We start from the raw sequence: 10,822 nt of genomic DNA on the forward strand, positions 1-10,822 counted from the left end.
GAGCGTGAGAGAGAGAGCTCAGATTTATTCAGACATTTTAATTCCAAATAATACAGAGATTTCTAAAAAGGTTTTTGTCATGCCCCTACAGGACATTCCAGTGTATGACATGTGTTTATTTATTTTACAGCAATATAAAACCTAAGCTCAACAGAAATCCTCATAGGTAATGTGTTTCTGCTGTGGTCACAGGTAAAACAAGTGTAAGAGAAGGCTGATATGATAATCAGTATAAACAGAAGTAAAAAAATTAAGAAAAGTCTTATAACATACAAAAACAACCAGGCTTATTCCAGCCCACTGCCCCCTACGCTCTTTTTAACCCTTTCACCCTGGCTCCCAGCAAATGAGATAATCACACCAATCTGCACACACTTCAACAACACAACCCTCATTCATATTCCTATTATCAAATGGTAATTTGCACAATCTCCCAAACCACATGTCTCGGTGCTGCCCGTCTCCTGAGCCTGGCACACAGCCTCGAGCCAATGGTCGATCTATAACATTCTAAAGATTGTGTTAATTAATGCTTTCAAGACAAACCCTTAACCCCGTGCCCTTGCCTTCCTCCCTCTCCCCATCGATTGTAACTGCTTTTGTTTATTTGTAGATAGCCTGTGTTAGCGGATCTCTGCCCGCCCCCATGTTTCTTTCTTAAATCTATTCTCCCCTTCTTTTTTTTTTGATAAAGGATTGAAAACAGATAACAAAGTAGTTGGTCCCTGAAAACCTCTCCATGGTTCTGTGGCTGAATCACTGAAGGAGATGGATTACGGCCCGGCTGCCAAATTTCCTCTCCATGGCATGATTCATTGGTATTTTTTGTCTTGGCCTCAATGTCCTTGGAGTAGGGAGCACAGCTAATGGCAGGGCTTGTTCAAGCGACCTGGTCAATAGTCGCAGAGGAGACCGGAGCAGAAGAATGGAGAGCATTGAGGAGAATTGAAGGGAGAGTGGGTGTTAATTCGAAAGGACTGGATTTCAGTCCTTTACACGAGGCCACGAAGCCGAATGGAACATGTTGTGAAAAAAATCATTCCCTCGAGAAGCACTTACAGAAGTTGTTTATACTTGAATAGAGAATAAGAGTTCTTGTTTTCATCATGGAGGAGAGACATTTATCTGACCCCTGTAATTGTTACACATTTATAATCTAAACTCATTATACTATACATTATACAGAGTAAAATACAAGCTAAAAAAAAATAATAAAAAATTCCCCCCAAAAAAGAACTATCCTTCATCAAGTTGGCACTGATGGCTGTGTCCCCCAAAGATTTGTCAGATAGACAGGACCAAAGTGAGGACTAAATTAGAAATGTTTCTGGAACAAAATGTCCTTCAATGGTAAAAAAAAAAAAAAAAAGTTGATGAGCAGTTTTTTCCTCTTTTGTTGGTTTCCCTTTTAGAGTACGGCCAAAAAAGTGCAGGTGCTGTAGGAGGTGAACACTTCTTTACTGTAGGTATTTTTGTTACAGTGAGATAATCAGTGTGATGTAAAGGTGTTGGTTGATATTAAATTTGTGACAGCCAAGGGCAGTAAAGATCTGAGGTTGCTATGCCAACCACCACAGATACACGCAGCTTAGACTTGGAGGGGGCAATAAAATGAATGCTCCTAAAGGCGTAGTCTTTGTATTTGGATAGAAAATAGAGAAGAAAGAATCATCAAGCAGTTTCTAATCACAGTTTGATTTCGTTTGATCTCTAAAACAGGGAACGGATTTTTCAGTTCGGTTTCACTTGTTTGTCCAATCCATGAGAGCCATCGATGCTGAGAACACTTGGGCGAAAGTCTTTTCATTTGATGTGGTCTATATCAAAGAGGATATTAGCCCTGCTTTATACGAGAGACTGATTTATTTTGGTATCTTCTCATCTGTTTTCTTCAAAGAGACACTTAAAATCTTAAATATTTGCTGTAGTAATGGATCTACATGACTTTGATGAGAAATGAAGCATCACTATCATAGATACTCGGGCTACCTAGACATACAATCACTCTGGAGCTCCTGGCCCGATGTCCACATAGGGCAGCCGGTTTGACAGTAGGTCAGTCAGTGTTGACTTATTGCTCTTTTCACACAACCCGTCTGACATAAACAAAATGAAAAACCAAAGTCTGTTTGCTCCTGTGTTTTGTCAACATGTGAAAAAAAATACCTCTGAAAAAGTACTTCTGACAATGAAGAGGTTTTAACGAAATGAAATTTTGCCGCATCCATAAAAAACTTTAACCACCAGAAAAAGCAAGTTTGTACAAAGTTCCGAATGGGTAAATGTGTCCAATCGGGGTTTGAGTCATAAAGGCCCTGGGATAAGATCAGTGCTTGAGGTTTCTGTGTTGTATTTGTGCACGAAATCCTTCCCGTTTTTTGCAGAGGGAAGAAGGAGGGAGACAGACAGACTGGGAGAGAGAGAGAGGGCGAGAGAGAGGAGTTCTGATCATTGAAAGAAGCCTTGGCAAAGGCAGACAGGCTGCACTATCCTCTGGGGAAGATTCAATTATAAATGATGCTTCCACTCTGAGCCATCTTGGAATCCCTTATTCTTTAGGAGATCTTCTTCACTTAATCCTCAGCAGACTTTGGTGTGGCCTGCGTCTGAAGTGATATGCCTCACACACCGTGCGTCATTCATAATTCATGACGGGAAGGAAGCAGTCATGTCCTAATTTGTTGAAAGAAACGTGAACACCGCCAGAATGCTAATTTTTGTCATAGGTACAAATGTAGACCACTGGCATCGGGTAACGTTGCGGGTTATTGTCTGCTGCACGTCTTTTCTCTTCGTCACCTTTTTCTTGACTCACCGACACTCCACTTCCTTTTGGCTTTCTTCGTCTTTGCAGCCCAGAGTACCCGATGGATTTTTTGCCGCATCCCCTTTTGCTCTTTCCCAAACCGTCCTCACACAACCTCCGTTACTTATACTCTTCCTTTTCTAACCACAGAGAATAGAAACTGACATCTCCAGAGAACGGAGAAGGGAAAAAAAAAATCATTGAAAGCTCTTTCTTTGCACTGGCTCGACGCTGCAACAGAATAGAGTGTCCGTAGTGCAGTAGAAAGAATGGAGGGGGAGATGGGAAAAGAGAGCATGAGGGTGAGGATGGACGTCCAACATGTAATTATGGGGACTTAGGAGGCAGTTATGGAGCCTCCCGTCCCTTATCCATACCATTCCTCTATTTCAAATCAAAAGAAAAATCAGCTGACGGTGGAATTACTCGACTCTTTGCAGAACTATTATGCAAAGCTCATTTTAACGTTGAACATATTGAAGTGTTAGCCCCCAGGATACCGTCGAATTAAGTGGAAAAGGTTAAAAACACCGTCCTCTGGCCACATCTGCCCTCCCAGGGAGAGCTCCCAGTTAAATATCAGCCGACTGAACCCGACCAGCTCTAACCTGAACAGAGGCCTAATTAATCAAAATGAATTAACGTTTCAAATTAACGAGTCTGTCAACACATCTACACTACATTTTCTAGCCTCTTTTTTATGTGCCGCTTCCACCAGGCACTGTAAATGTTCAGCCGCCGCGCAGAGTTGGGAGTTTGTCTCCGACTCTATTGTGCTGATGCACAATGCAGCAGCACAAATTCAGCCACTGTCGCGTTTGACCTCTTAATCCCCGTGCGGGGAGCTGCCACCCGGCAGTTCAAAACTTTATCCTCCTGGCTGTGTTGCTTTTCAGCCTAAGCAGCAGAAAGTGCCTGAGAATGTGAGCCTGACACTCTGCCGTCCTCACATGCACCGTGGAGACTGTGAAATATCCTTCTTTGCTGTAAATGCAAAGTGCGTCTCGTCACAAGGCACGGATGTGCACGAGACGACAGCTCCAAGAGCACGGTGCGTCCATGTTTGTCCTGGTATGTACATCCTGGTAGGTACTTAAGCTTGGACTGTTTGAATAAACCTTTGAAAGTATATGGTGCTGATATCGTAAAGGACAGTAGCATCAAACTTTTTTAAGGTAATACATTTTAATTTCTGTAGGCTATAAAAATATGAGATATAATTAGTCTTGGAATAATATTGTTGGAGGAACTGCTGTATTGGAAAAGAGAAAAAAACTATGTTTACAGCTACATTAGATTCAACTAATTGTAATAAAACTAGATGTTATGAGAAAAATCCAAAATCAGTGGAAGGAGAGTGTGAGGAGGTAAAAGAGGGAGGGCGTGAGAGAGAGAGAGAGGGGGAGTTCAATCATAACTTCTCATCCCAGAGGAGGGAGGCAACAGTTGCAAACATGAATTATGGAATGATAAGCGGTTGTAAAATGGAGATAAATCCTGGTGATTACACAGCTCACAGTATGTAACAATTTGATTCTCCTGCCAATGATTCCTCATCGTGGTTGTGTGAAGGACAGCAAGCCTAATAATTCCCAATGCGCGAGGCGCGGCGGGGGGAAAGCGCCCTGTAATGATAGAGTTCTTTTGAGCGTGATTGAGGAGGCAATTAAATTGCGCATCTCACTGACAGAATTTCTGACGCCTCTTTTCTCTTTTCTTCATTTATCGATGGCAAAAAAAAAAAAAGTCAACCACATCAAACCGCATACGTCTTACCCCACATCCCCTGGGGTACCAGCTTGGCAGAACACCCGAGAGATAACAAGGGTAAAGACATAAAAGCCCATGAAAGCGCACACAAAGAGGAGCGTCCTCGGTGTTCACGCTCATCCATGTTAATGCCTGTAAACACTCGTGTGTGCATACACACAAACACAAAGGTAAAGTTGAGTTTACACATTTGGGTTCTGGGCCTTGTGCTTTGCCATTCTATAAAGACACACACACACACACATACACACAACTCAAGACCTTTGCCCCCCTGCAGCAGTTGCGGTTGGACAGAGAGTCCCAGTCTCTGGAACAGTGGGTTTTATCACAGCGTGATGTGATGCCTGAATGTAACCAATTACCTGGTTATGATGGACATGCAGCTGGGCAGACACTCCTTTCTTTTTGTTTTTGCCTCCAGATAGTGACATAATCTGTTATATGAAAGATAACACGGAGGAGAATGGGATTGTTTGAAAAAACAAAAACCAAACTGGGTCAAAATGTATTTCTGTTTTATCACCCAGATTTCACATGGTCACCATCATAACTTTTTTTTTTTTTTTCACCTTCTCCTCCACCTCCGTTCGATGGTTAGCAGGCTAATGTCATGTGTGGAGCTGAAGGACAGGACACACTTCTGTTTTGCAGACAGGTGTCCTGACCTTCCGTCTGCTCTCCCACGCCCCACGGGAACCTGCGCGAAATAGAGGCCAAAGATTTGACCCAGTCTGTGCTCCGTGCAGTTTGACTTTAAACGAAGGCACGGCAGAAGAGATTAATCAAAAGCAACGGAACGATCGCTGTATAGTTTTATGAACAAAAAACATCAAAATGCAATTTTTTTTACCCGCTTATCAATTCAGATTTGTTTTACCTTATGAAGAAAGACTTTGTTGACCACGGCACATATTTAGTAAAAAGGGTTTGAAGCGTTAAAGTGATACAAGGTGGAACCTTTAAAGCCGTTCTCTCTGAACCAGGATTACTGTAATTCCACGACTTGTTTTTTATTTGTTTTTTTGCTTTTGTCCTTTTAATGTATGTTGCGACATCAAACTCTTTTATTGCCTGGTAAATGGAGGTAAATACAACGCCGTGAGATCCCATCAATGTGGTGGACTGTTACAAAGATTCCTTTAGAGAAGATAATTGGCTGTTCCCCTAATGAAGCAGGATTTTTGCAGACAATGGCGTTCTTCTTAGGTCGAACTCTTGTACTTTTAATGAGATGCCCATTTTGAACTTTATTTTTTCTGCTAAAGTACTAGTGTAAGTTATTTGGTAAACTATATATTTGTCAGGGCAGTGGAACTAATGGCTGTCGTGCCCGGAAGTTCTGGTCACTCATCAGTTGAAATTTAAAATTCTTATTATTGTAATCACGTCTTTTTCATATTGTAGACATTAGTCAGCATATATTTTTTTTCATAGATGAAAATAAACTGTTAAAACCACTGTATGATCAAAATTGATGTAATGATTATTCTGCACAATGTTCGAAATCGTTCTTGATTTCCTGTGAGTGATTAATTCCAGTCAGTGTAGTGTGGGTGTGTGTTCAGTTCCGGGCATGATCAGGGTGTTCTTCCTCTCTGCTAAAGATAATCACCCTCCAGTCTGATTTTTTTTGCGAGGAGCCTCATCTCACCCCGTCTTTAAAAAACATTGACACTGACAGTATGGTTTGTTTCTCCATCCGATGTTCTATTTGTGTACGATTCTTTGTGAATAAGTGTGATTTGAGGTGTGTGTGTGTGCGTGCGGCTTTCCCTGTGTGAATCATGCTGAACATCGCCTCCTTGAAACACTAAGCAAATCTCCTCAATGTGATAATTGGCTCCCCAGGGTGGCCGTGTCTTTGCTGATCATCATCGTCATCTCTTGCAGTGAAGAGAGAGAGAGAGAGAAAAAAAAAAAGGTGTGCGCTCGATGACATTGGTTGGAAGGTTGCTAGTTCCACTGAAGAAGCTGATCTCAAGTCTGCCAGAACTGTGAAGATCATTTCCGGCAATGACACAGACGGTCCAGATCCAGTGCGACCAGCCTTCAGGGCCGCCCTGCGCTGGTATTTTCGTGACGATGCTAATGCTAATGAGCAAACAAAAATCCACCTGCGTTACAACAGTCGTGTCTACGGAGTATATATTGGGTTTGAAACATAAAGCTGCGAGCTGAGGTCAGGAGAGTTTCACACTCCGTAAACAAACTTCCCTCCCGGTTTGCCATGCTGACACCAGAGGTGGTGCTGTGTATGTGCTGGAGGCCAACAGAGTCCAGCTCACCCTCTCTCGTCCGTATGTTATCGCAGTCCCCCGTGTATCGTGAACCCAAAGCAGATTGTTGGCCGCTTCATAGGGGAAACGTTGAGACAGCTGGGCACCTATCACCGGGCCCAGCAGATGTTCAGGTGACTCGGAGAAGATGTCTGGAGATAAATGTGCCGAATAGTAAATATAATGAAATTGCAAGTACTCACAGACTTCATTAGCAATCTATTGTCAGCTTGTGAGGGCTAGCAGAATTCCTTCCACTATCCTGAGGCCCCGGGAGTCAGTTTCATCTCCTGTATTGATTCACCTTCTACACCCTCTGCTGGAGGTTTAATCCCTTTGATCTCTTGATTATCTTGTCCTATGTGTGGACAGGAGAGCTGAACGGCTCAAATAGTTTTAGCTTCACATTGTTCTGCATCTTATGCGTCTATAAAATTATTTTAAATAATCTAGAGTTTGCCCAGGAATTAACCAAATAGTTGACTTTTGCTGTTATTATTATTATTATTATTTTAATATTGTTGTCATATTATAAACCTTTTATTTCCTTTAGTACAGTTCTTACCCTCTGGTGCCGAGGCCTGTTGTTTTTATGCTACATTTGTCACATTAAATCTGACGAAAGTTGTTCGATTTCTTCTTCTTTTTTTTTTCCTCCCCCTTCTCCCCTTTCTTGTGCCAGCCTTTGTTCTTTGGTTGCAGGTCTCATATATAATACATGAGGATTGGGAGACTATCCGGTTTTGCCCATTCCGGCTGTTATTCCCTGGAAAGGGGCTATATTTAATGCTGGATAAGTCATAGATGGCGCCAAGGGAGTCACTGACTTCTACCTAAAAGGTGGTGGTGGCTGAATACCATTAAAAACCTAAAATAGAACTCAACACAATTACACCGGAGCGGTAGCGAGGTAGCCGTGAGGAGCAATAGACCTTGCACCTAATAAAGGTGCTTTGTATCCCGTTTTTGTCAGGGAAAGTGTCTTCCCAGCTCCCCGGTGTCTAGTTAGGTGATGTTTTTGGATGGTAAAAATGAATCGAACCTCAGCCTTTTGCTGTTACGTCTACTTAGAATTTTGCACGGACGGTAATTCAATTTTTTGTTTCTGTTTCGATTGTTTTCACAGCCGGTACTACGTACATCTTCGGTAAAGGAGGAGGCCTGATCACGTACACGTGGCCCAACAACGAACGACCGAGCACGCGGACCGATCGACTGGCGGTGGGCTTCAGCACCACGATCAAGGACGGCATCCTGGTCCGCATTGACAGTGCCCCGCGTCTGGGTGACTACATCATGCTCCACGTTGTAAGTAGTTGAAATCATTCTTTTTTTTTGTCATTTTTTTTCCAGTCCCCGCCCCCCGCCATCTTCCCCCACGGTGTGAATAATTTAACACGGCCTTTCATACATATGCACCGATTTAACAACACGATTGAAATAGAGAAGGAAGTGCTGGCAGTTGGAATCCTCTGCCGGTTGTCTGTGCATTCAGGCAGCGTCTAAACGATCCAACTTGGGTGACCTTGTCCCCTTACCCATTTACACAGGCATTAAGTATTAACATCATCAGGAACAGCAGCTAAATGAATGCAGGGCATCGAGTCACTGCGGGGGGAGGCATGTCAGGTTCGTGGGTGGGAGGAAGGCGGGGACAGGTGCTGCATCTGAAGCCATGTGGGAGGAGAGAAAAAAAAATAAAAAATTGACGTGAGAAGGAACGGGCGAAGAAAGTACAGTTGCCGAGGCAGATTGAAAACCTTTTTCTTCTTGATCTCCTGAGAACGGGCCATGTGGTGCAGGAACGCAACCATCTGCTGCGCAAAGACGAGGGCCGGCAACAAACGTCGCCCAGCTGCATTAATGTTACAGACGGATGAAGTGACCGTGGGTGTTTGTGTTTACATGTGTTTATGTTGGCCAGAATGGAAGTGCTAAACCACTGACAGGGTGGAAGTATGAAGATATACACTATCTGGCAAGGTCAAGTGGGGGAAAAAAAAAAAAAAAAAACACCTCTCTGCGTGTTGCCAACGGACTCGGTAATTACAGAGATCTCTAAAGGAGTGGATTAAACGAGTGCATTTTTAATTTTGCCTTTTGCATATCACAGCATGGCTAGACGAGTGGGAGATTTCTTCTAATTTTGTCTGAGTAGTTGGGTGGTGAAAGTCATTATTTTTAAAAGCCTCGTGGCGCTAATACATTTATTAATAGACAAAGCAACTGGATATTTCGCTGGTTTATTTTTGAGAGCAGCATGGGTGGGCATGTTATTTTTAATCAGTCTATGTTTCTGCTCTTTCATTGCTATATGAAAGGATTTAAGGCGTTTAACGAAGCAGCAGAAGATTTTTTGTCAGTGCCTGAAACTGTAAAATACCTCATAGATAATGACACTAAGAGGCTCCTACTTTGACACAATCCTGTGCTGATTGGGATTTTTTAAAATAATAATTATGAGAATTATTTTAAAGCACACTTAATTAAGCTAGTAAGACGACTTTTTAACTATTCATTGTTTTAGTGGTATTGTGTTTATGTAAATGCTAATCACATCAAATTAGGCTTGAAGAGTCTCTTATTTCATACAGGCAGACTTCTTTTTATAATTCAGGCTACTGGATTTGCGGAATAATTATCATATAGAATAATGAAATTATAATCATCTATACAGCACTTTAATTTAAAAAGTGCTGCTTAAGAATATAACATTTGGTTTGGAAACATGTAAATCAAATAGTGTTATTTTGGGAAGTCTTCATGCACTTATTACTGTTATTATTATTATTAAATATGACTCACCAGCGGAGTCTGCTCTGAGCCTGAGTCTCTTACGGCAACAAGACTCACTAAATGTTTGGATGCAGAGTCATGTGTGTTTTTATTTGCCCCGCAACAACAAATGTCCAAAATTATAATATTTCTTGTAACTCTTAACTTTACATTAACCATAATATCAAATTTGAAACCGAAGCTATCTGCTACTGCCAGGACTTACGTTTTATCTAAGAAAATCTCTTTTGACCATTAGTCAATATAGAGTGTCCAGAAAAAAACCACTGAACCGGTGTGCGTTTACAGTGAAATTGGAAATGTTTCTTCTTCTGAACAACTACAGACTGAGGTTTTAATGGACTAAACGGTTCATACTGTACTATAGCAGAGGTCAATGCTTCGGCAATTATTATGTGACAACTTGGACATCGGCTCAGTGTAACGTCTAAAACAATGGATACACAGATTGTAGAGTCAACAGTAAAGGGGAAGTGCGCTCCACAGTTTTAGCACCCATCTGTTTGCTCGGTGCAGCAGCTAATCACCGCCTCCCTCCTTTGTCTCTTGTTTGCATTCTTCATTATCTGCTCTCCTTTTCTCGCAGTGATTAGCTTACGGCTTGTTTGGCAATCATGAATTTAAATGCTGATTGTAGTGTTTTAACGGCTAACAACAACTGCACGCTCGGTTTGAGAACAGCACAGGCGAACTGTGTTCATCTGCGGAGGTGAGTGGTGGTTTGATTTGTTGGCATTTTATTACACTTTCAAATGATGACAGAAATGTGAATACGTATCATGTGTTTTGCCATTGAATGTGAGGAAATGGCAGGCTGGGTGTGTTGATCTTGATTTGTTGAGTATCTTGGAAGAAATTATACAAACTGACTAAAAATGTACTCCTGTTTAGTTGAAGACAACGCTCACATAGTGGCAGGAATTGAAGAAAGACACTCACAAAGATCTTCTGCAACAGCTCTGATGATCTTTTCTTAGTTTTAATAACCTGTATAACCTGTAATAATCTGTTGCCACCTAGTGGAAGAGGATTTAATTGCTCTGCCTGACTCGCATTAATGAACAAAGAAAAAAATGATTGCAATAAATTAATAATATTTTGGTAAAGATCTTTACCTGTAGTACCCTAACTTACCTGTAGGTTAAGATGTTTGTTTCATGCTTCATACTCCACC

General features: G+C 41.8%; 1 protein-coding gene across 8 annotated transcripts in view; it reads left to right on the top strand.

Annotated features, from left to right (window-relative positions):
* nrxn3b (neurexin 3b) overlaps positions 1-10,822 on the top strand; it is a 243,031-nt gene that overhangs the window by 176,266 nt on the left and 55,943 nt on the right. For all 8 annotated transcript variants that reach the window (XM_025057000.1, XM_017033574.2, XM_025057003.1 and 5 more), the window contains one exon: positions 7,979-8,160. In XM_025057000.1, coding sequence (XP_024912768.1) covers positions 7,979-8,160 — 182 coding nt within the window. The remainder of the gene's footprint in view (positions 1-7,978; positions 8,161-10,822) is intronic.

This window comes from Cynoglossus semilaevis, chromosome 7 (genome assembly GCF_000523025.1).
Source record: "Cynoglossus semilaevis isolate Cse_v1.0 chromosome 7, Cse_v1.0, whole genome shotgun sequence".
Lineage (NCBI taxonomy): Eukaryota > Metazoa > Chordata > Actinopteri > Pleuronectiformes > Cynoglossidae > Cynoglossus > Cynoglossus semilaevis.